General features: G+C 43.1%; 1 protein-coding gene across 3 annotated transcripts; it reads left to right on the forward strand.

Annotated features, from left to right (window-relative positions):
• Nucleotides 1-551: 551 nt before the first annotated feature.
• On the forward strand, nt 552-26,662 carry ksr1a (kinase suppressor of ras 1a). Of its 3 annotated transcripts, XM_018692199.2 has the most exons (22): nt 552-969; nt 1,088-1,157; nt 10,961-11,101; nt 15,414-15,561; nt 15,655-16,144; nt 17,735-17,916; nt 18,234-18,303; nt 18,425-18,508; nt 18,759-18,820; nt 18,927-19,036; nt 19,261-19,429; nt 19,741-19,782; nt 20,120-20,168; nt 20,263-20,326; nt 21,155-21,448; nt 21,538-21,734; nt 21,830-21,926; nt 22,287-22,420; nt 22,792-22,923; nt 23,030-23,165; nt 23,312-23,445; nt 24,807-26,662. In XM_018692199.2, exons 3-22 carry the CDS (start codon nt 10,970-10,972, stop codon nt 24,811-24,813), a joined length of 2,733 nt encoding a protein of 910 aa, XP_018547715.1. In that variant the 5' UTR covers nt 552-969; nt 1,088-1,157; nt 10,961-10,969; the 3' UTR covers nt 24,814-26,662. The 3 variants fall into 3 exon arrangements, with proteins under 3 accessions (XP_018547715.1, XP_018547713.1, XP_018547714.1); XM_018692197.2 differs by having other exon boundaries at nt 552-1,157; XM_018692198.2 differs by lacking the exon at nt 19,741-19,782 and having other exon boundaries at nt 553-1,157.
• The last annotated feature ends 279 nt before the right edge of the window (nt 26,663-26,941 follow it).

Genomic DNA, 26,941 nt, shown 5'->3' on the forward strand with positions numbered 1-26,941 from the left:
TCAATTATATTCAAGTGTCTCAGTGACAGTATAAAAGGGTGTCAACATGCATAATACCCTGACCCTGGACCTTGAAACAGCTACATGGAATTTATTCCACCATAATTACAGTGTTGCTTGAAAGTTTGTGAACCCTCCACATATTATTTTTGTTAAAAAAAAAAAATCTAAAATGCTCAAGGGGTTTGCATACTTTCAAGCAGCACTGTAATTTTACTGTTAATACTTGCTTTTCCTTGTATTGTATGTCAAATTTTATTATGAAAAAAGCCCCAACTGGATCATTCTTAACGCTTTTTACTTAGTTACACCTGTTCTCGTGTTGTTGCTTCGTCGATGGTGGAATGGTTTTTCTGTCTTTGAAAAAAATACTACAGTATACAACTAAAAATAATACTATTTTTGTGTTACTGATTTAATTGTAAGGCAGGTTCCTTTATGTTCATGCGTATGTGTGCGAGCTCGCGCATGGGCAGGTGGGGGTGGTCGAGGAGATGTAGCGTGGAGTGTAGTTTTTTTTTTTTTTTGTAACCATATGACTTCATTTCCCAGACCGCACCGCGCCCCATGATGTTCCCAACAGCTGACAGACGGTGAAAAGCCTCTGCCGGAGCTGTCGGTGGAGTATCCTCTCGTCGGTAGCCAGAAACGAACTGAAAATACCAAGCCGAGCGTTATCGGACTGAACGGCTTCGCAAACCCCGGGGCTGACCATCGAGCGTCTTGTTTTGTTAAAAGGGGTGAAGCGAGAGAGAGAGAAAAAACAACTACAACATTTAGTTGTTTTCTTTTTTTTTAATCCTGACTTTTCCAGATTGGGATCTGGGGGACATTTGGTGTCAGCTAACTTCCACAATAGGTCGCTGCGTCGCTGGACGGCTGCATATGTTTTATTTGAGCTTAACGGTTTGACTCCAGCCCTTCCAAGCCGTGCCCAATGCTGAGGAATGGATAGTGTGTCTGTTAAAGGTGGGAAGATGGTCGAGAGTGATGATCAGCCGGAGAGGGATAGTGGCGGTGGCGCAGCGATGGCCGCACTACATCAATGCGAACTCATCCAGAATATGATTGATATCTCCATCTCCAGTTTACAGGGGCTACGGACCAAATGCGCCGCGTCCAACGACCTCACGCAACAAGAAATACGCACTTTAGAGGTAACGAGCTTGTTTAGTTTTTTTTGTTTGTTTGTTTTTTGTTTTTCAGATGTGACAAAGCGCCCCGGTCCCTTCGATTAGAAAGCAGGTCTAGTCAAATTGCGGAGTCATGAAGCCTTAACGCTACGTCCGCCTCATATATAGGCTGAATGTTGGCTGCAAGCGAGGCGCCCTATCACTGAGTGTCAGTGAGCTGAGCACATTTTGTCGCTTACAACATACTACGGGGGTCGATGCATTGGGAGTGAAGATGACTAGAATATAAACTCGAGTCTGGTTTCATTTCGTTATTTCTGTAGAATATCCCTAAATGGTTGAGATATCAGTGATGCCTGATCCAGTTTATTTGTGTGACCTCTTTTCTCTAGGAGGAAATATTTGTCAGGAGCCTCTCGGATAGTTCACAGCACCGTGTCGTGCAGCTGAATCCAGCCTGGCCTAATGGCACACATTCAATAATCTGATACTGCTTTTATTTATGTTACTGTTACTGCACGCGGTATATTTGTGTGTGTGTGTGTGTGGGGGGGTGTTTTTCGTGTCTGAACTGTAGGCCCTCAAGACAACCCCCCTAAAAAAAAAAAAAGAAAAGAAAAAAGAAATGTACGACGTGTTCCATGTGTTTATCCGTTTCCCTCAGCCAGCGTTTCGAGCGTGGCAGGGTTTGATGTAAGCTGCACGCGCTGCTTTTTCCCTGCATCTGGATGCAGGATTCGGCTCAGTGGCGTTGGGATGACTTGACATTGCTTTGCGCAAGAGCCATGGCTTTGTAGGGCCTCAGCGTATCATACTATACTAGCAGGCAGCACAATAGAGAGAAGTCATGCCCGGTGGCATGCAGGCATCAGCACACTAGGATGCACACTAGCCTCTCAGCCATTACTTTGCACATTTCTAAAAAAAATTTTTAGAATGTTCCTATAAAATTCAGATGCAGATTGGAAACGGTCTTCTCAGCATGAAGCTCAGATAGCACCTTATATGTAAAGCAGGCCTGTTAATGTTTTTGGAATCATAATCCCTGTCATTTCCACCATGTGAATTCTGTAGTAATGTTTATACAGCTCCCTTTCATGAGGGTCAGCTTAGCTCAGGCCTGCATGCTCCCACCGGTGGGGTGTTTACAGTCACATATTGTTTTTGTAATATTCTCAGCTTGCGAGATGACTGAAGGAATCCTGTCATGGAAAGTACAGCTTCATGTTGTTAGTAACAATGCAGTTGGGGGGGGGGTGTCGGTTAATAGGCCCTGTTTCTGCTTAGGAGGGTTGGTGTGGAGAGGGGGGGGGTAAAAGGCTGATACAGGGCATTTTGGTGTGACATGGAGTGAAACAAGCGGTGGAATATTACAAGTTGAATGCCTACAAATGTGAAACGAGTAGAAGGTGGATTACTGTATCTTTGGAGTAGGCTCCAGACGCTCTGACATTGTAGAGACAATGGTAAATGGGTCTTCTGGCTCATGGTTTATTTACGCGTTATACCTTGGATAAAAGGAATATTCACTCCTGATTGGCTAGGGGCTATCAATTATCCATGTCTGTTTTATTTCTGTATAACCGAACACCCCCGTGCACAATTGTGCTGTTGCCCCTAAAAACTAATGTTCCAGAAAGCTCAGAGCATTTAGTTTCAGCCGTGCGGCGATGCAGTAGCCTGGCTTTGAGCTGGTTTTCAAGTGACCTTCAAAATGGCCCAAGAATCTTGGCTGATGAAGAAAGTAGTTCTGTACAGCAGCATTACTTAGTCGCAAAGTTACAGTGTGTCTGTAATGTTGTTACTCGTGGACTGTTTGCTTCAGCAGGACAGGCACCAAGACAGCGCCGCCTGCTCAAAACAGGCATCTGTATTTGTGATGGTAGTATCAAAATCTGCGGGGAAAAAAAGATGTACCTCAGAACAAGGTGGAGATGACAAAGCAGTCCTCCCTCTGTGTGTGTGTGTGTGTGTGTGTGTGTGCAGCTTTTTTTTTTTTTTTTACAGTTGGATAGCATCAGTGTCTACAAAATAATTTGGTAGCTCCTTTTCCTGGCTGGCAGGCATCAGGTGCAAGTTGGCAAAGCTACTGTGTGGGAACACATTTTCACAGGCTCAAGCAAAGAATCCTGGTATTATGTGAAAAATTCAAAGTATTAACTGAAATAGAAACCAGACCAGATCAGTTTGTAGTGTTTGTAGTTGTCCATTTAAGTCCCCCGCCCCCCCAAACCACCCACCCCGCTGCTTTTAGTACAATGAGTGACAATGAAGCTCATTTGCTAAACTTTGCATTTTGTCTCATCTTTGCCTCCCCAAAGCAAAATTAGAATTGATCAAATGCCGGCCTAAATGGGTCTGGTTTGCGCACAAGTTTGTGCAAATCAATGCGAGGTGAAGTTCACGGTATGCCCTCCTCCACACGCTTTAACTCTTCTTTATTTGTTGTCGTGTGCGTACCATCGTCACTGTGTAGAACAGGACGTGATCTGGCAGAGTGCTTCCTGAGGTGTGCTGTCTCGTAGACGCCTTTTTTTTTTTTTTTTTTTGCACCGCCATTGTTCTGCACGACAATGGACAGGCCTGCGCCAGTCACACATGTTTCTTAGAGGCTATGAAAACTGCTCTGAGGTCTCTCTTCCTGTGGTTATGAGGCCGTTGTACGGGGGGGGGGGTATCCCTGAAAGTCAGAGGTGCAAACAGTGGGTCTGGTTCCCTCAAGTCAACCTTTGCTGGTTTGTGGTTTAGAGAGGTTCAGTATCCTTCCCTGTTGCACCTTGAGCACCGAAACAACTGTAACTGTTGTTTTGAACTCACACAAATGTACTTCCGGCTTCTGTTGTGGGGTCCCCATTGTGTAGTGACGACATCCTCTATCAGTGCTCGCTGGCTTTTAGTTGCTCCATGGGAAACAGGTACAGTAGATACTTTCCATTTTACAGCACAGCTTAATGCAGGCCTTGGTGATGTATGTATTCATATTCGATTTAATCTTATTTTAACTTGCCTCAGCGGTCAAACTGTTTCTTAGAAATCTCTTAGGTCATAGCTTGCTCAAGTTGAAACTGCCCTTGAACTGAAATTTTTGATTTTGGTCTCATTTTGTGTCAGCAGAGACATTGATTCATCTCAAGACCTTTTGGCATGGTTTTTGTTATTTGTGTCATGCAGGCCTTTATCAGTGTCATTTTTTTCTTCTTGTGACGTGTTGATAATATCAGTGTTTGTTATTCTTGTGGTATCTCTACTCAGTTGAATGAGTGTGCATAGATCTGGCTGCACAACATTTTACCTGCATAGTAGCTGCACGTGTCCCCTTACAGTCTTTTTTTAACAATTTTGACTTCTAACGTGTTTTACTGTCACTTACTTAGTGTCACATCGTTCTTTACCATTTTCTACTTCTTGTGTGCCACAGTTATGGTGGTAAGTGCAGAATGTGCGAGCACTTCCTCTTGCTTTTCATTCATTCGGAAACACTTAGTGATCAAACCAAACTAGATTCTTGCTTTGAGAATAATTTCCTGTCATTCAAGCGAGGGGAGCAGTCACAACTATTTAAACAGAGATGTAAAGAAAACAATGGAGAAGACAGTCTTAAAGGCAGGAAAGAGGCAAGAAATTTGTTCAGCTTAAGGTTTTTCTTCATTTTTTTAAAACGATCTTTTAAACTGAAGTTTTAGAGACGTGGTCAAGTCTGACAACTTTGTAGCTGCTGTTATTTAGCTGCCCTTGACCTTTGAGCACCCAGCGAGGGGACAAGAGAAAAGAGAATTGCTCAGTGGAGAACAGTCAACATTTATTAATAATAGATTGCATCAGATTATTTGTCAAGCACTATACTTGTACATCAAAGCTATTTCTAGCGTTTCTTCCAGTTTTGGCATTCTGTCGTTTCAGTTACCGCTCAGGCTCATTCATATACGCACAGTCAAACGTTCATCATCAACACTGCGAAGAGTCGCCTTGTCTCCGTGTCTTTTAACAAATGTTCAAATGGAGCTGGCTGGGCAGGGGGTGCTGTCTTGATCAGCAGTCTTACTTCCTTTGTCTTTACTGGCACAGTTTTGAAACCACATCTTGCCATAAGCGCTTTCACTTCTTGCTTTAGTCCCCCTTTAGATTTCACATGCCTCATATATTTAAAGTCAGCAGATTAGGGAGTTAAACATAGATTTTGGCTTACTTTATGAATACTGCTACCATTTATAATTCCAAATTTCTGCCATTATGTCAAATGTTCTCTATCAGATATGCACAGAACCTCCCTAAAAAGCTGCCTCTGTTATGACCACTGATGTGAGGAGCGTTGGAATAGCTAAAGGCCTGCTGTGGCCTCGAAACTCTAGCAAGCACACCAGCTCGCAACTCCCATATCACTGTCCAGGTGATCCCATGTTAATCACTCTGACATGATAGACATCATTACTTCTGAGCCACTTTAATTCATGTGGCAAATTTCAAGCAAACTGCGTGAGGTCGAGTCGGTTGTCACACTCACACTGGCGCAAATGAGTATCGCTCCCATTTTGCACTGGAGGGCAATCAAGAGAGGCTTGAACTCACTTTATACTTTCATTGAGAGAGCTTTATTATTCCACTTGAACTGTGTGTTTTTTCAGCCTTGCCAGTGAGAGGATAATGATACTGGCCTCTCAAATGGAGTGCTAACTGGTACTTCACTTTTCACATGTTAATCCCACTCAGCCTGGTCTCTGCTGCCTCTCATGCTGCCTCAGTGTTACTTTTACTGTACAGTAGCTCTTTATTCATTCCTGACTTTTGCTGTATTATATCCACTTACACTGCCTTAGCAGCTTGTCTGTTTTAAAAACCGGATCCAAATCAGTTTAAACGATCCACACACAGAGAAATATTAACTTAAAAAAACACCCAATAAACAGTAGAACCTGAGTGCTGCATTTCACACAACCTTAAACAAGTGTCAAATGCTGCTAGATATTTATTCACTGCCCTGTGTGTTTACATAAAAGCAATACACCGTCCTCTTTTTTTTTTTTTTTTTTTCAAATGGTTGCTCCCTGTAATGATCAGCAAACAGCAGAGCGTCACTCTATTTTGTCTCCTCATGGTGTTGGAGAGGGTTTGCTGCGTGCTCGTGGTGCGAGCTGTTGTGGCTGCATCTATATTTAGACATCTTTCTTCCTACGCGTTTTCAGGGTTGGTTGTTAAATAAGAAAATCAAATGACGCGCAAAGAGACTGTGCAAGAGGGGAGAGCAGGGAGGAAAGGGGAGGGGAGAATCAAAGCCAATCCGATGGGCTGCTTCTTATGACATGACAACTGCTGTGTGTGTGTGTGTGTGTGTGTGTGTGTGTGTGTGTGTGTGTGTGTGTGTGTGTGTGTGTGTTTGTGTGTGTGTGTGTGTGTGTGTGTGTGTGTGTGTGTGTGTGTCGGGGGGTCTAGGAGAAGACAATGGAGAATGTCGCTCACATGATGGTATAGAGGAAACGCAACTCTAGTGACTGTAGCAACGCTGACCCTGTGTCTGTTTCCCTTTTTTTTCTCTTTTTCTTTTTTTTTTGTTCCTCCCACAGTACGGGTGGTGTAGTCAGTAAGAATGGACTGCATGATGTGGAAATCAGGATGGTTGAACAGTGTAGGCAGTCCTTGATCTATTCTTAAACTGACTCAGGATGAGTTGCATTACATCCTGTAATTTTGAGGTCTGCTGTACTTCTTTTGTGGAAAAATCACGGGGGGGGGGGGTTCGCGTGTCCCATGCAGCTCTAAATCAAAGGGAAGTTAGCATAGTGTGTCATCCTGAAATAGTTACAATTACAGTATGTTGTGGCTACATATGAGTACGTCATGTACGTGAATTATTGTGAAGCTATGTGCTTTCTACATCCACCCATGATGACAAAACATGTCTGCACTGCATCGTCTGTTATTATCAGCAGTCTCATTAAAAGCTGATACTTCATCTGTTAAACAAGGCCAAGGCCCTGTCCGTCTGCGTGTATGTTGTCAGGGCTCGAACAGACGCTAACCTTGCACTACCCTAACACAGAGCATTGGAAGCCACTCTGTCACCTCCTCGTATCACCCCAAACCACACCCCCACCCTCAATCTCCGCCTGCCCAACCCTCTGTAGGGGTCAACTCCCACTGGTGATAACAATGATGGAGGAGGGGCAGCAGGCCATTGTCTGGAACTGTCAACCACATATATATCCACCTCGCCACCCTAAAAAAGTCCATGTGACACGACCCTCTGCGTGATCAGGCTCGCCTGGCTCCATTGTGTTCTTTTGTCTTTTGACATTGCCATCATTTTTTATGTGTAGATTAAACGGTGCACCAGCCATAAAACATCGGTCCTACTCACAATGTTTTTTTTTTTTTTTTTTTTTTTTTTTACTTGCACGATTCTTTTTATAAAGCGTGCCCTTGAAAGCAATATGAGTATTTGCTTTAAATTTGCATTATCTCCCATCTCCCAGTGCTTTCGGTTGCTACCGTCACATTCCATGTTGACAGTGACGCTGACTGTAGCTGCCACATGCAAAGACAGAGGAGCCTGCAGGCTACAACCAAAAAAAAAAAAAGAGAGTCCTGCTTTTGTGTCACTTTGTGGGTGACAGTGTTGATATTGTGTACAGATGTGTTTTTGTGTCTTTGATGTTTAATATTGAATCTATACATTGTGTTTGATCCCAAAAACCTTAGTTGTTAGTATGACTGATTAAGGAGTGTTCTTACTCAGTGAGTCTGCTCTGACAACAGGAAACCTGCATTTTTTGTTTAGGAGAAATGAGCTGACCTTCCCAAGCAAATATCATTTTCTAGGATAGAGAGGACTGTTGCTCGGCTCTCAGATCAGCCATGCTATCTTTGGCAGGTGCACCAAAGTGGCTGTGTCAGCAAGAGCCCTGAGAAAACAATTGGGAGCAGTGGGATCTGCTCCCCGAGTCTGCTGTGTCAGGCAGGCCGTTGCTGGGACTCCTCTCTCTCCCCCACCTCCACTTAACCCCCCCCTCCTCTGTGTCGGCTGACACACCGGCTGTCACTCATCTCCTCGCGGCATTAGGCCGTTGCCATGGCGTTGTTTAGCTCTGCTGACAGGTGGGCTCTGACGCCATCTCCTCCCCCCTCCCCTCCTCCTCCCACCTTCAGGCCACACGTCAAACACTGCTTTCTCCACTCTGCACCAAAAATAATATGCATGTGGGGTGGGGGTGGGGGGCTGTCATTATCTCTTGGTTTGTTGATGTGCCTGACTGTGACTCCCGGCACAAATACGCACATTACTGATATCAGTGAGGGATTTGCGGACTCGTGTGCTTGTGTAATCCTGTCCGCCTTACTTATTTAGGATGATAATAGGTTAAAGTGAACGCTCTGTGTGTGTGTGTGTGTGTGTGTGTGTGTGTGTGTGTGTGTGTGTGCGCGCGAGTATGAGTGAGCGCAGACAAAAACATTGGTCATGTTTTGTGGCAGCCATAGTTTTTGTCCTGTGGAGACACAATGATGACATTTGTATGTTGAGATCTATTGTGTCTGAGCTCTGTGTTTCACATGTATGGGAAAATCCCACTGAAATGTTGCTGACGACTCAGAAGAGGGGTTGCTAGGTAACCTGACGTCACAGGCCTGCACTAGTGTATAGGGAGGTAAAGCAGGAGGCTAGCTCATTAGTCACATGGAGCACAGGGCCTTGTGCTGTTGCCCATGCTAGTCCAGATCTCACTAAATCACACTCTGAAGCTCTGAACTTTGATTTCTAATGGAGACTAAATTTGTCACATTGCTTAGCCTCCCATCTACATGCTTGTTTACCAGTGTGTTTCCATGTGCGCTCATGGCTATCTGTGTGTTTCTAGCCCAAATGTGTGTAAATGAGAATGTCAGAGGGGGAGCAAGCTGCCTATCTCTCCTTTCCACCCATAGAAGGAGCTGCTCTTACATGCTTGCCTCAAAGGTCAAATTCATGCAACTAAAAGGAGGTTCAAACTCTACAGATACCAGTGCCCCAGATAAACATACCAGTTAAATGTTTGACTATTTTTTACTTTGAAGAAAATGTTGTGTAAGGTCTGCTGGACCAGACATGTAGCAGCTTTCACAATACAGTTCTTGCTTGTAAGTTTTGAAAACTCTTTATTAGCTTGCATTCAGTAATGCAAGCTGTTTTATTATTCCATAATGCTCTCAGTGCAGATGATAATTGACGAGTAATTGCAAAGCAGAATCGCTGCTGTCAGAGTAGACACAGAGAGCATTTACCTCCTCTCCATCCTCTTTCTCTCTCTTTCATCGCTGTGGCCTACAGTGGAGATGCTTTTGTCGGCTGCCAACGAAGCAGCCTTTTTTTTTTTTTTTCCTTTTTCTTTTTTAACATCCCAAGGCCACACTTTTTCTGAGATTAGCGTGGTGGGTTGGAGAACGGCTGATGTGTCACAGAGAGAAAAAGAAAAGTTGAATAAGCGGAGAAAGACGCGCGCTCCTCCATTGTCGCTCAGGTACTCGAGAGGTGTGCGGCGGGGTCGAGAGCTCGCTGGTGTCGCACGGCTCATCTGAAGGTGCTGCCTGCTGTAATGGACTCTTACAGATAGACCGGGGAGATAAGGAGACACACTATACGGCTGCGATGAGGCGCACGACGTGGGCCGCTGCAAACCAACACCGCGGTGTTCATTGTAATACTTACTCACAGGACCACTGCACTTGACATTGGCTTGGAAAGCACTGGGGTAAAGTCTCACACCTGTTATGAGACAAAAACTAAAACAATTCAGTGGGGTAATTCAATGGCTTTGGTGGCAAGTTTAGCTTTCAAGTACAGCGGGCTTTGGGATGTTCTAGTAATGTAAAGTAATGAGTCCCATGTCATAAGACACTACCAGAGCTTTTAGTCATTAATGTGCTGATTAGCAAATGCGAGCATCGAGAAGGGGACCGGGAGAGGGGTGTGTGTGTGTGTGTGGGGGGCTACTGTTTATCAGAAATCTACTACCCTCAGCAGGCGCACTTTTGTTGTTCCTTTCCTCTCGTCTCCTATCCATTCACTCCCCTGCTTCATCAGCAGAGCCACCAGGGTGTGGAAACACTGGGGATGCTCTCTGGAGAGAAGGAGGAGGAGAAGGACAGATGAGTGGAAGGAAGGAAGCTTCTTCCTCCATTTTTAAATTAAGCAAGCAAGGTACGGAGGTAAAATTCTGTACCAGGTTTTTTTCAGAATGGCGGTGATGACGGCTGGAAAATTGACTAGTTATGTGGCACTTTTCCTCCATTGCTGAGAACTTTGATGTCACTAAGCTGCCTCCTGCCAGAACGGCAGATGCTCTCATTAGATGACCGGCTCATTGTTTCCTCTGTATAATAATAGCTGTTTATATCTAATTAACTGTCTTGTGCACTGGGGGCACTGGGAAATTGGGTTAAACAAACACTGGAGTCATTATTGCAGGTACATTGAGTGCAGAATGGAAAAAAACTCTCACTTGCATCAGGTTAAGCTTTTACTGTATTGAAAAGGCATCTGTTGATGAATATAGAGTAGTTAAAGTCAGATTAGGATTACTGGAGGTTAGTTTTGTTGAAGCAGTAGACGCCAGAGATTTATTGAGAAAATCATAAGTTACACATGGCAGTAATAACAAAATATATGTAATGCATTTGCAGGCCATTTGCAAAAAAAAAAACAAAAAAAAAAAAAAACAGTTCCATTGCCAACACAGAGGTGTGACAGATATCCTCCTCAGATCGGGCCTGGTCCGTAGCTGTAGCTCATAGCACGCTGTGAGTCTCCCCTCTAACCTGCCCCTCCCAATCCGCTCTGTGTTCTCTATTGCTCCCTGCAGGTGAAGCTGATGAAATACATCTGTAAACAGCTGCAGTGCAAGCAGAAAGTGCCAGAGACAGAAAGGCCCGAGGCCCTGGACAGCTACCCACACCTACGAGATTGGCTACGCACCATCAACCTGCGACCGGAGCTCATCGAGGTAGGATGTGCTGTTTTTCTTTTTTCTTTTGTGTGTGTGAATGTCAGCGTCTCTCAGCTCTCTGTGGCCTGGTTGACTACAGTCTTATTTGTGTCACATTTGTCTGTATTCAGTTGTGTGTGTGTGTGTGTGTGTGTGTGTGTGTGTGTGTACTCAGTCCTCGCTCACATGCACATGAGGAATACTTGACCAGTGACCATCAAAAATGCCATTCCATTTTTATGATCTGCAGACACTGGCAACAAATCTGAACTTGAACTGATTCTTCCTTCCATTTTCCATAGCTGCATTTTCATGGCAATATACAAAACATGTGTCATGAGACTAATACGGAAAGCATAACAAGATATACTTGCCCTCCTCATCTTGGTTGTCTAAAAATCTATTTCACAGCCTATGCCATTCATATCTTTATGCTATGTTAGTGAGACTGGAGAGTGCCTTTTGTGAGGAAGTGTGTGAGGAATTAAGTCTCATATCTGTAAGAGAGGTTTTTACTTTATTGTTTTTGTCTTTACTGGGATGGAATGTTTCTTGATAACTGTATGTGTATAGCAAATACAGCACACTGGGTATGTTTAATTCTCAAGTTTTAGTTTTCTTCCATTCTATACTCTATGAATTGATCTCTCAAACTACTTAAGTGAAAGTCTTCCAGTCATTGGGAGCTTATGATTTCTCCTAAATCTTGAACTGATGGACCTGTCTAAACATGAACGCTGATGATCATTGCTCAGGAATTAAAGTGGTGAATGGTGAAATGTTTGTTGAAGCGGTATGATTCACGATTATACTTCACAGCACTGCAGATATAATGAGAGGTGCAGCTGTATAGCCATATTAAGTAGATCAGCCATTAATAAATGCAGTCATCTGTTGTCTGTGGTTGTATTGGATGGGTTGGAATGGAACCTGATTACCTGATTAGACCGGTTTGCCTCAGTTTAGAGTCCACTGGGCTAACTGGTGTCATGGACTGCACTCTGTGACACTGGTTTGGTTTATGACATCACTGGTGGCTCTGTAAGAGCTGACCTTCATATGTTTAATATGTGTCAGTCATTGCTGCTCAAGTGTCCAGCTCAGGGTAAGCTAACCTAGGGGAAAGTTCCACCATCAATACAGTTGTTTTGGATTATAAATGTATTAAAAATCAAACATTTCCCACTGTTTGCTGCTAAAAAGAGGTCACTTTCGATCATGAGGAAACTGCTCCCACTGCTGCGTGCAGCTCTTTTAATGCTGTGGTTTTTATTTATGCTGTTCTAACTTACGAGACAGCTGGTTTCCGTTCAATACTTAAAAGTTATTATTGCATTGCACTAAATAATGTTTATGCCTGTGCACAAGAGGCGACAGAGTTGGCAGTGGAGGTGCAGTTCAGTGCCTGCCTTTTCCTTACACCAGTGCCCCGCGACCGGCTGCTCATACACACCTGACAAAAAGCTCCTTATTTCGCAACTTGAGTGCAACCGTCATCCCACCACATGATTTGTTTGTCATATTTTTGTTGTAAATTGCCCCCCACCCCCCCCTTCCTGTGCTGCTGTAAACTGCTGTAATCCCTCAGTCTCAGCCACTGTATGTTTGTATTGATCTTATCTGTTTGTCTTTGTTTCGAGGCCGAGCTCTGATCTGCTTATTTTAAATGTCTCTGCACTTGTTATTCTTTAATATGTCTGATTCTTGTGCACACTTTTTTTTTTGTTTTTGTTTCATGGCCTTGTTCCATATCTGATCACTTGTCTTCTGTTTAGTCATATCTTTCATGCTTGACGCTCTGTTTGTCTTTCAGTTTAAACCTCGCCACCTACCCTTCAAAGAATTTGGCTACGTGCTAGAAAATAAGAGTTTTTTCGATAGCATAGTAAAAGCACTCCTTTGTATATCTTTTATACCAACGGGGATTTCCCAAAAGATGTAGAGCCGTCATGGCATGTCGATGATCCACTTAGATCAAGCATTAGATTGAGATTTCTACAATGCATGACCTCACTCTATGCTATGAGGGCTAGATTATGTAATGGATAGCCCAAAAACATTACAATGAGTGTATTTAGTTTTTTAATTACCAGAATACAACCTCTCTGCTCATACGCTGCAGCTGACAGCGAGGTATTGCATAATGTTGTGCGAGCATGCGGATGCCATGTTGGCAAGCTTCTTAAACAAGCATGTGTGTCCCTCTGTGAACTAATTAAATTTGTCTGTGGCTCTAATAAGCAGCCTTATCTCGATTAACACAGGGCTGCTTACGAGAAAAAAGGTTGCCAAGTATTTAGCGTCACGCCAATGTGAGACCAGAAACTACCCCAAATTAAAAGACTTCAACAAGAATTTGGTTTAATTTCTAATTTTTTTGCCTGAGTACACTTCTCAGTTTGTATATAATATTTAGATGGATTTTTCAGTTTCAGTACTTAATTTAACTACAGTATGGGCACATGAGAATTATATTCAAATACTCCATAGTACCTAAAACCTACTTTATGTATATTAAACAATAATGAGATATTAACTTCTATGTGCACATCCATAATGATTCTGACCAGTAACGCTGTATCAAGGAGACCCCAGAGTGGCAATCATGTACGCAAGCTCTGTCGTTCACGGAGCTGAAATTGTAATGTTATTATGAGTGAGGAGGTGGAAGGGGAGCAGAGGGCCCACAGCCACTTTTGAATATCACATCACTCACCCTTGTGTTTGTGTATCTGTGTGTCTGTGTGTGTGCTTCCTTTTGCTTACAGTGTACACATGAGTGTGGGAGCTTGCCCTAGTTTTCTGATCAGTGTTTGTCCTCTCAAAGCAAGGGTTTAACCTGACTGATAAGCGATTGCGTACTTCCCATGTCGAAAAAAAACATCCTAAAATCACAGTACAATCGCAGGACTATCTCCTATTTCCTTCTGTGATCCAAAAATTGCTGTTATTTTTGCCCACTCTCCCAGCAAATGAACATTAAGTATACCTCGGGTTTGTAGGTCTCCACCCTTACAGCCTCAGCCTTTAACCCCCCTGGTCCTCAGCTATTCAAAAAGGAAATGAGAGGAAACGGAGAAAGTCAAAGTTACTGTTTTGACATGAGTTCCCTTTACTACCATGACAAGTAAGAATGCGTGTATAACACCAAAATAAAAATCTGTCACAATAATGAACTACAATCCAAAATGATAGACGATAAACTTGCTGCACAGAGGATCACAGGCACAGTCACACTCTTATAAAAAAATAAAACTTCACTGCACGCATACACATAAACACACATACATTCCCAACATGATTTCAAAGCAAAGCAGGTTGCATCGTATTCAGTCCCAGCAGCAATGTAGTTATATACACGTACGTCCAAATGGATATGTTTACATTAGACTTTTTAACTTTTGACTACACCTAAGAAGGTGTACTTTTTTCTATATTCTTAAATACATAATGAGCTTTAAGTATCTAGTCTGTAGTATCTATTATCTAGTTTGCCTTCTAAATGAAATATTCTACTTGCACAATGTTGTTATATTTACAGTATATCCACTCACTGCATATGTGTTTTTACTTCCTGTTAGCTTTTGTCAAAGTTTCCTTCACCTGTACAGTGATCAGCCTATTTAAGACAGCACTTTACTTCATCCATTGCATAGATGTCTTTGTCAGAACCCCCGGGTGAATCTAAATGCACATAGCTGACTCTCAGAAGAATAAAAAATACTGATGTCTTTTTTTTTTCCCCGTATGTATTCACTCTTTACATCTACTGATACAGACATAGAACTGTGTCTGTAATACTGCGCAATCTGCACAGTCAGATAAGTGGTAGTATTTGAAATACCGCAAACAAGGATTACCACTCATTTCCAGGAATACTGCTGCTGACGGTCGAATGACCCTAAAGTATTTAGTACCACAACATGCTGACCCTGTAATGCTGAGTATCAGCCCACTACAGGCCGTGTGATGCTTAGGACACTAAAGTGTTAGAATACAAGATTATAAGTTTTTTTTTTTTTAATTGATGTCGTATAAACAACTTCAAGCAGAGTCTCTTTGTTTTCTCCTGTGACACAAATGTCAGTTCTATTATGCCCACACTAGTGTTGTTCAGTTGCAGATACAAGAGAAGAGGGCTGTTTCTGCATATTTAGCCAATAATCACCATCAGCCTGATGACTATTTATACACTGTAACTGATCTCACCATACCCGCTGATTGTTTTTCATGTTATAGAGCATCCCAGTGATACGTCATGTATATTTCCCTCAGTTACAGAGCGCTCACCATCTCTCTCTCTCTCTCTTTGTTTGTGTTCCTCCTGCAGGCAGTGGAAGCAAAGTTGTCCCTGGATGCCTTACTGCAGATGACAGGTGCTCAGGTGAGGGACACAATGCGAAGACTAGGGTCCAGTTCAGAGGAATGTGCCAGGCTCAGTGCTGCCCTCTCCTGTCTGAAGAGTGCAACTGAATCAGGTATGTCTATTTGCTCTATGGGAGTCTCCCTGATCAAATGCAATTGTGTTTTCTACTAGTTTTTTTTTTTGGTCTGTGTTGACTCCTGTCCAGGAGGTGAGCTGAGGGAAGACAGCAGTCCCTGGCTGTCTGAGCCCACCAGAAGGGACAGCGGCTCCCTACTGACTGCGGACCAGCTATCTGGCCTGGGGACTCCACTCCGCCCCCACAGTCCCTCGCCTCTAGCCCGCCCATCCACCATCCAGTCCACCCCATCCACGCCCTCTGCGACCTTCCCCCATCCCCGCTCGGGCTCGGTGTCGGCGGTGCCCACGCCCGAGGCGCTGGCGTCGCACATCCACGGGGAAAGCCCCCTCACGGATCCATTCCCCATGTCCTTAGCTCGCACGGCCCGGCTCCACGGCCACACTTCCACACCGCCCATAACTCCACCCTCGAAGAGGCGTCACCGACTGAAGCCCCCCTGCACCCCTCCCCCTCCCTCCCGCAAAGTGCTGCATCTGCTTCCCAACATCACCCTGACGCGCAGCAAAAGCCACGAGTCCCAGCTGGGCAACCGCATCGAAGACCCTCCCACCAACAAGTAGGCGCTCAGATCAAGCTGTTTGGACTAACACACAGTTACTAAATCCACCTTGTTAACAGCTTTTCATAAGTAGGTCAGGGTAGAACTGAATGAAGAATCTCAGATGACATTGTTATTATAACAGATTTGCCACTGTTGACTTTGTTAGCAAAGGTTTACAGGAATTAGGGAGTGTGGGAAAATGTGCGGTGAGAGGAGAGCTGCAGTATCTTTTTGGTTGTTGGCGTTTGATTCTTTAGCTATGGTAAGCTGGCATTATTACAGCCTGATGTTGAGGTGTCATTTATTACCCCTGTTCTTTTACAAACCAGTTTGATTATTCCAGTTTCTGTATATTTCTAACAGAACCTGTTGAAACTGGCAAACATTACCCAGTTACAGCTTCTCAAATGTGAAGAGTTTTTCAAATTTTCTAATCCATATGAATTCCTTCGTTTTTTCTTGATAGTTGGTAAGATGTCTACACTATGTAACCAGAGCTATATGCAAATTGTATCTACTTTTGTTCAGGCTATGATACACAGAGGTGAATATTCATACTTATGACCTAGAGAGCACTGTAAAATTAAACATTTAACCTGTAAAGGTACCACACAATGGAGAAACGAAGGGAGCAAGTTTTGTTGAAAGGTCTGCAAACAGCAGTAGAGGGTGCTGTGTCCCACTTATATGAACACGATCATGGTAGAATTACGGTAAATGGGTTATTGTCACAGCCTAGTTTTTCCCATCATCTACTGAGGTACAATAACAGTTTTTTGAAAGCATCTGTCCAGTGTCTCGTTCTCGCCACATTTGCACGCTCTCTCTCTCTCTCTCTCCCTCTCTCCCTCCTTCTCCTTCTCCTTCTCTTCCTCTTTCACATCCTTTCACATCCTGCCTGTTGCTCCTTTGCTCTCACTGTATGAGTGGAGCTAATCCCCACATAGATTCCCAGAGATTATGAGTCATGTCAAAACAGGAAGTATTTCCTACTAATGCTCAGAGGTGGCAAGACAAACACATTCTCTCTATCTCTCTCCCTCATTTCTCTGTCTCTCTCTCTCTCTCCCTCCACTGTGATTGGATGCACACACAAAGAAGCCACATATTTATCCATAATATCCTGCCTGTTTATGGAAAGCTTTACTGGGGGAAAAAATGGACAAAGGCAGAAGTAAATATGCCTGACGTAGATTCAGCGCTTCAAATGCACACCCAGACAATACTGCTAGTTTGTCCAGGTTACAGACCTGATAGCTGATTGAACAGAACTCAAGATAAAATTAGACAAATGGATTATTATTCCTACTGCGAGTACTCACGTGCGTTTGTGCGTGTGTGTGCGTATAAACCAAAGAACTGGCACTGCTCAGTACATCAGTCCTTGTGAGTTCAATCTGGGTGTTAAGGATGTCACCCTGGCTATCCCGTGCCAATGCTATTTAGGTAATCCAACGTGTGTCTCTCTCTCTCTTTCTCTCTATCCCTTACATAACCTGCATCATGCACACGATGGTGCGCAAGTGATGTCGTGGACCTTCTGTGGTGTCCTGTCTAGTTTTTGCTTTTATACAAGATATATTTTTGCTCTCTACCTCTTCTCAGATGTGTTAGAAAGAATAAGTTGTTCCTAAATATGCAAGTCAACGGGAACGGATGCGAGGACCTGCCTTCTCGCTACCCCGCCATGTCTGCGCGTACCCCAGGAGTAACCCCAGCTGCCACCACAGCACCTTACACCCTGCCTGGCACGCCCACCCTGTTGGAAGAGCACAGCACCATTAAGAGTGAGAGATTAATGCATATACATTTTTATTTTGCATATTTGGTGAAATGAAATGATCTATTTTAGGTTAGACTGTTTAAAATTACTGGGATTTCTGACCTTCAAAAGCATAGTTTGGTTACCAAATCGCTTTCTCTAATGTGGTTTGACCCTGTCCCAGGGACAAAATCTTAATTTTTAAATGCTCTATTTTGTATTGTGATTAAGTACTGGGTTCGATTTCATTAGAAACCAGTCTTTATCAGCATAAGCCAACCATCCCCTTAATATGTCCCCTCCGCCTTCTTTCCTTCCTTCCATCTCTTCCTCCCTGGCTAGATAACGTAGCAGTGCATCGCAGCTCCCCACAAGCAGTGAGGAGGGACATAGGTCTAGCGGTCACACACAGGTAGACCTTATTTTCTTTTTCACAAAATATATAAGATTATGTCCTAATAAAGAAAACAAGCTAGATTTGTTATTAATGAAATAACCGGGTAGGTCTAACAGAAGTTCTTGTCTTTGCCTAGGTTTTCGACCAAGTCCTGGCTGTCCCAGACATGTCAGGTGTGCCAGAAGAACATGATGTTTGGGGTTAAGTGCAAACACTGTCGGTGAGTTCTATTTAAAGGGCACTCAAATCAACTTGAAGCAATTTTTTCAGTGTTTGAAGCTTTTTAGCTGCAGCATGAGGACGCTCTGTCAGGGTTTGATTTTTGTAGGCCACTGGGAGCACATGTGATTTGAGAGTCAGGGGTGGGGGGACCTGAAGCCCTGATCTCGATCTGGACTTGAAGAGTGTTTCTAGGTGCCACATGCTGATCGCTGCTGGGTCTCTCATGTGCTGCCTACTTTTCTGCGCAGGTTAAAGTGCCACAACAAATGCACGAAGGAAGCTCCATCCTGCAGAATCTCCTTTCTACCAAGTAAGTTTTGTTTGATCCTCAATCTGCAGTTGAAGGACACAGTGTATTTTGCACGTATCCGTGTTATGTTGTGTACACATTCTGAAATTACCAATTTCTGTTCCAGTTGCCAAAATTCGGAGAACAGAGTCCGTTCCATCTGATATAAACAACCCTGTGGACCGGCCGCCAGAAGCGCCGCAGTTTGGCACGCTACCAAAGGCCATAACAAAAAAGGTATTTAAAAAAAAAGGGTTCAGGAGTTCAGGATTACAGTACGTAGTATCACTGTATGTGGTCATGTTAAACAGTGCTGAATCATAGCCAAATTAATAGATATGGCACTTAATGAAAATTAAGACCATGTGTGCTATAATCCCCACTGGTTCCTGTCGCACATACGACCTCTACTTCTCCCTGAGCTCATTCTACATGTGTTTGTTTCGTCTCTGCTCCACCAGGACCATCCTCCAGTGCTGAACCAGCTGGACTCCAGCAGCAATCCGTCCTCCACCACTTCTTCCACACCTTCCTCCCCAGCGCCATTCCAGCAGAGCAACCCCCCCAGCGCCACTCCACCACCCAACCCCTCACCCAAAGGTCACCGGGACAGCCGCTTCAACTTCCCAGGTAAACTCAGACACGGAAGGACACGTGGAAAAATATAACTAGCTTCCATAGCCTGACAAAGCCAAACAAATACAGACACACATAGTGCACATACTGAAATGTGCACGTTAGGGTTATACTTTGTTTTTTGTTCCTAAATCACTGTTACAACTAAACAGTAGTTTGGGCCTCACTCACACTTCTCTCCTCTTTTCTCTCCATATGTGATATTAACACTGAAAAACAATATTAATTCAAAGCTTTTCTAACCAAGAGTCTCTCTCTCTGTGCCATGCTTGACGGTCTTTCCCCTTCTCTGTTTTTTGCAAAAGCTGCCTGTTACTTTCAGCATAGACAGCAGTTTATCTTCCCCGGTGAGTTGACGGTACTAAAATGTCACGCTGCATTGCCAGTGTCCCATCATTCCGCTCTCCAAACCTTAGATTCCCCTGAAGCTCTCTCTGTCCTTTGTATGTTTGCTTTTAGGGTTGTAGCAGTTAGCTATCTGTCATCATGTGCCAGCCAGTAGCATTGCATGTTGACACTTAGCAGCCTTCAGACACCATCTGGTGGTGGTAGCAGGGAATTGCATGAGCGTTCATGTTCTGTATGTGGTGGGGCCATGTGGCGCTTTCCTGAAGGAAAAGGGCAAAAAACACAAGAAGGATAGAACTTTTGTTCCCTCCTAAACCAACTTATTTTTCTCCACAGATGTCTCCAGTCCTGCTAATTTGCACTCTGATGTCCTACAAGACACTGTGTAAGTTTTAACTTCATTTAAATGATGAAACAGTGGTTAAATCATTTAGTTCTTCTTGGATTTGACCTCTCTGATTCAATTCTGTGTATCGCAGGAGTGAGATAGAGCAATCAGCAGATGACATACATGCAGAACTGGTAGAGGATGAAGACGAAGAGGTAATGCAACATGTGTGTGCAGTCTAGAAACTACACTTTGATGTCAGTATAATATGGTTGTCTCATTTCTGAAATAAAATGAGCTGAAGGACTGAAAGTCTCGGATGTCATCGTAGAGTAATAATGAGTGTTAACAGCCTGTTGCCACAGGATGCAAAATAGCCTCCCTAACCTCAGACAAAGCTAAAAACCAATGACGCCGACCCAGACCATCATCACATTACAACATCTGAATGGATGTTTGTTATGGCACCAAAACAAGGTTTGAATATCAGCTGTCAAAGCAGAGCAGCACGGGTCAAATTCATTTCTCTCTCAGTATTGAGCAGTTTTAAAGGCAATAGATCTACTATGTTTACTCAGGTGCATCAGGTCACTTTTTAGCGAGTACTTTAATATGATAATAGCTATTACTCACATCATTAAAATACCCAGATGACAGGTTCCTTGTAAATGATTTTCCATGTGAATGGCCTGGCATTAACCGAAAACAATACCTCCTCTGACGTTTGTTTACTGGAACTGGGCTGACCTGTTTGGCTGCAATTATGCTCAGGTTGTGATGTTATTAATTTAACCAGGAGAGTCTTGCTGACATGTAAATTTTACCACTATTACAACTGAGGCAGTAGCGCAAAGCGGGAGACAAAGGCAAAACAGTAATCATAAGTCAATGCTGGTTCACATTTTACAGAATATATTAAAGAGCAACAGCACATTTTTTAACTTGCTCATCCTCCATTATCACTAAATAAGCTCCCACCTGCCTTTTCTCTGGGTACAGTTAATAGTTAAGCTAATAACAAAGGCATCAACACACTCTTGTAGGAAGGGGAGGAGGAAATCGAGGTCGAAGATGAAGATCCAGAGGCAGAGGAGGAGAATGAGGAGGACGATGAGGAGAACGAGGATGAGGGAGAGGATGAGGACGACGGGGAGGAGATCAGGATGAACGTGGGCTCCGACGGGGAGCTGGATGGCGATGAGTTGGACGATCTGCCCAGTTCTCGGGGGAACCAGTGGAAGGGCCCCATCTCCCGCAAGGCGAGTCAGACCAGCGTCTACCTTCAGGAGTGGGACATCCCCTTTGAGCAGCTGGACCTCGGAGAACTCATAGGCAAGGTAAGGAATCCGAAATACACATTAGCAGTACATATGTCGTGGCTTTTCTTTTTTTCTTTTTGGCTGAAGTTGTTGTTTTGCTCATGCAGGGACGCTGGGGCAAAGTACATAAGGGCCGGTGGCACGGCGAGGTCGCCATCAGACTCCTGGAGATCGACGGGAACAACCAGGACCATCTGAAGCTCTTTAAAAAGGAGGTGATGAACTACAGACAGACCAGGCATGAGAATGTGGTCCTCTTCATGGGGGCCTGCATGGCTCCACCCCACCTAGCCATCATCACCAGGTGAGATCAGAAATATAAAACACACCTCTAAAACGAGTCGAACCCAAATACACGTTTTAATCTTCAACCTAATCCTTTCTTCTCTGTCCACACAGTTTCTGTAAAGGGAGGACACTGTACTCAGTTGTTAGAGACACTAAAAACACTTTGGATATTAACAAGACGAGACAAATTGCTCAGGAGATTGTAAAGGTAAATGTTGCTTTTATGTCTTTTCAAAGCTCTCATTGCTGCATTCAATTTTAGTAAGATCCAGACCATTTAGAAGTGCCACATTTCATGTCCAGAAATATTTTCAAAATAAGAAACGGGAAATGTGTATTATAACAAAACCAAATATATAGAAAGTTGTTTATTCCATATTTTTATGTGTTTCATTTTGCTCTTTGTGTCTAATTTATGTCCCAGGAGCATTTAGCTCGCTCAGTCTGAGTCTTTGTGTGTATTGTAGTTGCATGAAAAGCCACTGCCACAGCAAAAAGACTCCATAACAATGACAGAGCCTGTACGGCAACACTTAATGAACTGTCACCGTTTGTCTTTCCGATACAGGGAATGGGCTACCTGCACGCTAAAGGCATCGTTCACAAAGATCTGAAGTCAAAGAACGTTTTTCACGACACCAATAAAGTGGTGATCACCGACTTCGGGCTGTTTGGGATCTCTGGAGTTGTTCAGGAGGGGAGGTGAGAAACACCACTTGAGAGGCCTTAGAAACACAGCCTCAGCTATTACCCGGCGAGGTCCGGCGATTTGTAATAATCGCTGAGTTCCGTGGCGAATCCCGGTCCTGCAGGCATCTCCCTCGACGGGAATTCTGAATCATTACTGCCACACTCTTGTCATTGAAGTACAACGCACGGCCCGCTAATTTTGAACTTCCTTTGTGTAGGGCTTCACAACAAATAGTCGTTTCGCACACAGTAGTTAGATATAGAAGGCATCTTGTTAATGCATTTTCCACTCAAGATAATGCATCTTTCCTTTTTGACTTTTCACTCCATTTGATTTGTTAGTGAAAAAGGTGCCTCTTGTTTTTTTAATATTTATTTTCCAGGCGTGAGAATAAACTAAAACTCCCACACGGCTGGATTTGTTATCTCGCACCAGAGATTGTGCGCAGGATGAGCCCAGGTAACAATGAGGACCGCCTCCCTTTCTCCACTGCAGCAGATGTGTATGCTTTTGGGTAAGCTCTGCACACTCATGAACACTTACAGTAGATAGCCTATGTTTAAGCATCAAAGACCTACACCTGTGATAGAATAATCATACTTTTGTTTTCCTCCTTTAAGCACCATTTGGTATGAGCTTCAAGCTAGGGACTGGCCAATCACGAACCAGCCTGTGGAAGCTACCATCTGGCAGGTGGGGAGCGGAGAGGGCATAAAGAAGGTCTTGGCCGAGATCAGCCTGGGCAAGGAGGTCACTGTGAGTTGTATAAGACACGCAAGTGTCAGTCATTCAGACAAGCAGCATGTTTATTGTGTTTATATTATAGTGGTGATTCAGAGATATCAAGATGAAACTTTGAAGTGAGTGCGTGGCTCAGTGCTTTGTCGGTTTTGTCGCCTCAGGAGATCCTCTCTGCCTGCTGGGCATACGACCTGAGAGACAGGCCGACCTTCACCCAGCTGGCCGACATGCTGGAGAAGCTGCCCAAACTCAACCGCAGGCTGTCCCACCCGGGACACTTCTGGAAGTCTGCAGAGTAGGTATCCAGAAATGAAGGACAATGTGAAGACACTGGACATGTGAAAAAAAAACAAAACACCCTTTAGTCCTTATTCTGTATCTTCTGATTCCTTGTGGTACAATGGCTTGTCAGTGATGATCCTATTTGTCACTGACTCCAAACTCTACAAACAATATGAGACTGATGATTTTTTTTCAGCCTTGGGGTTACATAGTCTTATTTATAAATGAAATTCATACATGGATATTTGCTTGATTATATTTTGAATATAAGATAAATAGGGTTGAAGTATTTTATCATCATTTCAGCATCACACATGACAAAAATGCACTCTGTCACTGCACCACAGCACACTGTAGATTCTCTCAGCTACTGTTGCTTGCTCTCAAATGAAATGTGAACTGTGTAGTGTATATATGTCGATGTGAATTGTAAAGTGTAATTTATTCTTCATCACACAACATTCTTGACAGATGAAATGACACATTTACGACAAAAAAAAAAGGGTATTGTAACTGTCACCGTCTCGTGTAGAATTTTGTTATGTCGTGATCAACGTCAGACTGTCACACAATGTGATTGGATAGTTTGTTGTCATGGGGTGGTTTACAGTTCGTTAAACGAGGCTGTCAGGGAGGGCAAAAAAGATATATATGACTGATATACATAACTATAATATAATTTGTTTTAATCATCATAAGTTGTCCAAAGTGTGAATGCACCCAAAAATCTGAGCTGTGAGAATGTTTGGACCTAAAAACCCAGGAAAATTCATGTTTCTTTTTCAGTTTTCACCTCATTTGTTGTCATTGGTTTGTGGTAACCCTGTCCGTTGCTACACCGGAATGGATTCCATCCTCTTTTTTTTTTTTTAATACCCAGATCAGCTTTTTTTTCTCTCTCTCTTTCCACTTCCTGCAACCACACACTCTCATCTACACTTTTGTTTAAACGACTTCATCACAGCTTCGCTTTCACACTGCGTTTCCCACTTGTTTCCTGCTTCTTGTTTATGATTTTTGCATTTTCACAAACCTCTGTCATTTCTGCTCAAAGACTACATGCAGCCTTTTAATTTTTAATGTAAAACCAGTAGACAGAGGTTTCACTATTGATCCTGTGTAGTGAAATGGCAGTTTTGAGAGGGAGGGAGGGGGGAAAGAACACAAATACTTTAAAGAAGTCTGCCTGGACATAAAATGGTGAAATTAATCGAATCTGGTTTTATGCAGTGGAAGTCCTTTAACTAATCTATATGTATTTAATGTCTTGCTGCTTTCTTCACTGTAAGCCTGTTACACTTTTCACTAACCGTCTAACGTTTGTGTTTTCCTTTTGCTCTTTCCTCTCTTTTCTTATTCTCTTTTCTAATCTAGGTTGTAGCAGTCGCTCTGAAACATAAAGCAATGCAAAACAAAAGCCTGGGTCTGCCTTGCATGCTCCTGAATCCTTAACTCTTACAGGATTGATCAAAAAGCATTGCCCTCTGCCTGAAACAGACACTGCTTCCCACTAATCCACAAGTCTGATCTTCCATGTCTAACCGTTGGTTGCGTTTTCCTGTCGGGAAGAGAGGATCGGTGGACTGAGGTGTGGCGGGGGGGGGGCTCCCACTACCCCCTCCTTTCGCCTAATATCTCTTTGCCTTCTTCTTTTTTTTTTTTTAAGTTGTTTTGGGTTTTTGTCCCGTAACGTTGCGCAAGACTTCTGAGGCTTGTGATTAAAACCGGCGGCTTGTGGTGTCCGTTTGCTGAGACTTGACTGGCCTGGTCTGTGCCTGCTGATGGCTGAATCTGTCCTCGGCCTGCTCCCCACCCCCTCTTCTCTGTTGCTGCTGTGATGTGGTTGTTCTTGCCGGGGGAGGGTGGAGGGGTGGGATGGGGCCCTGACCACATGTCTCCTTTGTTTTGTGTTTTTTTTTTTCACTCTCTCTCTCTCTCTCTCTCTGTTTCTCTCTCTTTCTCACACACATACAACAAACACACCGCTGGACATAAAATGAACCCTACTACCAAAATGGACCACTTCATTTATCTATGTTTTTCCCTGAGGGGTTTGACACACGTTTGACAGTCTGGCTGCTTGAGTGATGTTCTCAAACCAACTGCCTCTCTAGTCCTTTCCCTCGGTTTTCCCTTTTTTTTTTCCCCTCCAATGGTTGTGTGATGGCATGTGCTGAGATGTTCGCCAGCCCATGTCTAGACGCAATATGCACTTTGTCAACAGGAGAGAAATAATCATGAACTCTTTTTTTGTTGTTTAGTTTGGGTTTTGAATAGTCATATTTGCAGTGTTTTCTTCTTCAGGAGGGTCTCAGAGACTCAGACAGCGTGATGATATGCTCACTTGTATGTTGTCTTTTTATTTTTATTTGGAGTATAACCTGTTTGATTCACTGTTTGTTGGATGCATTTGAAAGCAGGGCACTGACAAAGACTTCTGTACACTAGGCTGCGGTTGAAAAAGAAACAGGTGAAATATTCCCATCATCACTCAAAATCCACACGGGAATAGAATAATGCTGGCTATTTATGATTAAAGACTTTTTAATAATAGTGTCCATCCATTGAAGTGTAAAGTGCACTTTATAAGAATATGAGTTCCTTAGAAAGTTCCTTCTTTCAAGAAGCTGAGTGATTTTCATTCTCTGCGCAAAAAAAGGAAAAAAAAAAAACAAAAGATAAATCAGGAACCTGGCGCAAAAGTGTCCTATATCTTCCTAAAACATTACCTCTTGTGCGCGCTTGTGCATACTGTTTGTGATTGCTGGCTTCAGTTGGTGTGCTTGTATTTATGTGTTGTGTGTGGGTGCACGTGCGACTGGGTGAGCGTACTGTGTCGGAATACGTAGGTTCGGTTTTTTCGTGAAAGACTGCAGTAAATGTTGTGTTTGCAAATCCAATGGTATGTAATGTACATACATTATTTAATGTATAGCAAATTAACATGATTCTTCTAATATTTGTATAAACATTTTATATGTAAACGACATCACGACATTTTTGAATAGGTACTGCTATGGCTATTACAGATGTGTATATATATTTATATTTTTTTCATGTATAAAATACTGTATAAAAAGCTGTACAATTTTTAGAATGGGCCAATACATGTTTTTTTATGTTACTGTAAAAATTCATATTTTTGTATTGCATGTGACTACCATTCTGTACACGCAGTTTCTGTTTTCATCCATGGAAGACAATAAAATGAGGCTTGTCATGTAACAGAATGGATACTCTTATTTTACTGCAGTACAGTAGTGTTTATGAAACAATAGTGAAACAAGATATTTAAGATGCAAATAAAAAAAAAACTGTGCTTTTATATATATATATATATATGAGAGAGAGAGAGAGAAATGCAGATTTAAGCGATTTGTTTTTTCTTTTTATGAGATGCTAAGATGGTGAGTACAGACAGTTATTAAACTGGGACAAAATATGTGGAAGCCAAAGCACATATTTATTTACAACAATAATTCTACATTTTATCCAACCAGTCAATGGGG

Source organism: Lates calcarifer, linkage group LG20, assembly GCF_001640805.2.
Source record: "Lates calcarifer isolate ASB-BC8 linkage group LG20, TLL_Latcal_v3, whole genome shotgun sequence".
Lineage (NCBI taxonomy): Eukaryota > Metazoa > Chordata > Actinopteri > Centropomidae > Lates > Lates calcarifer.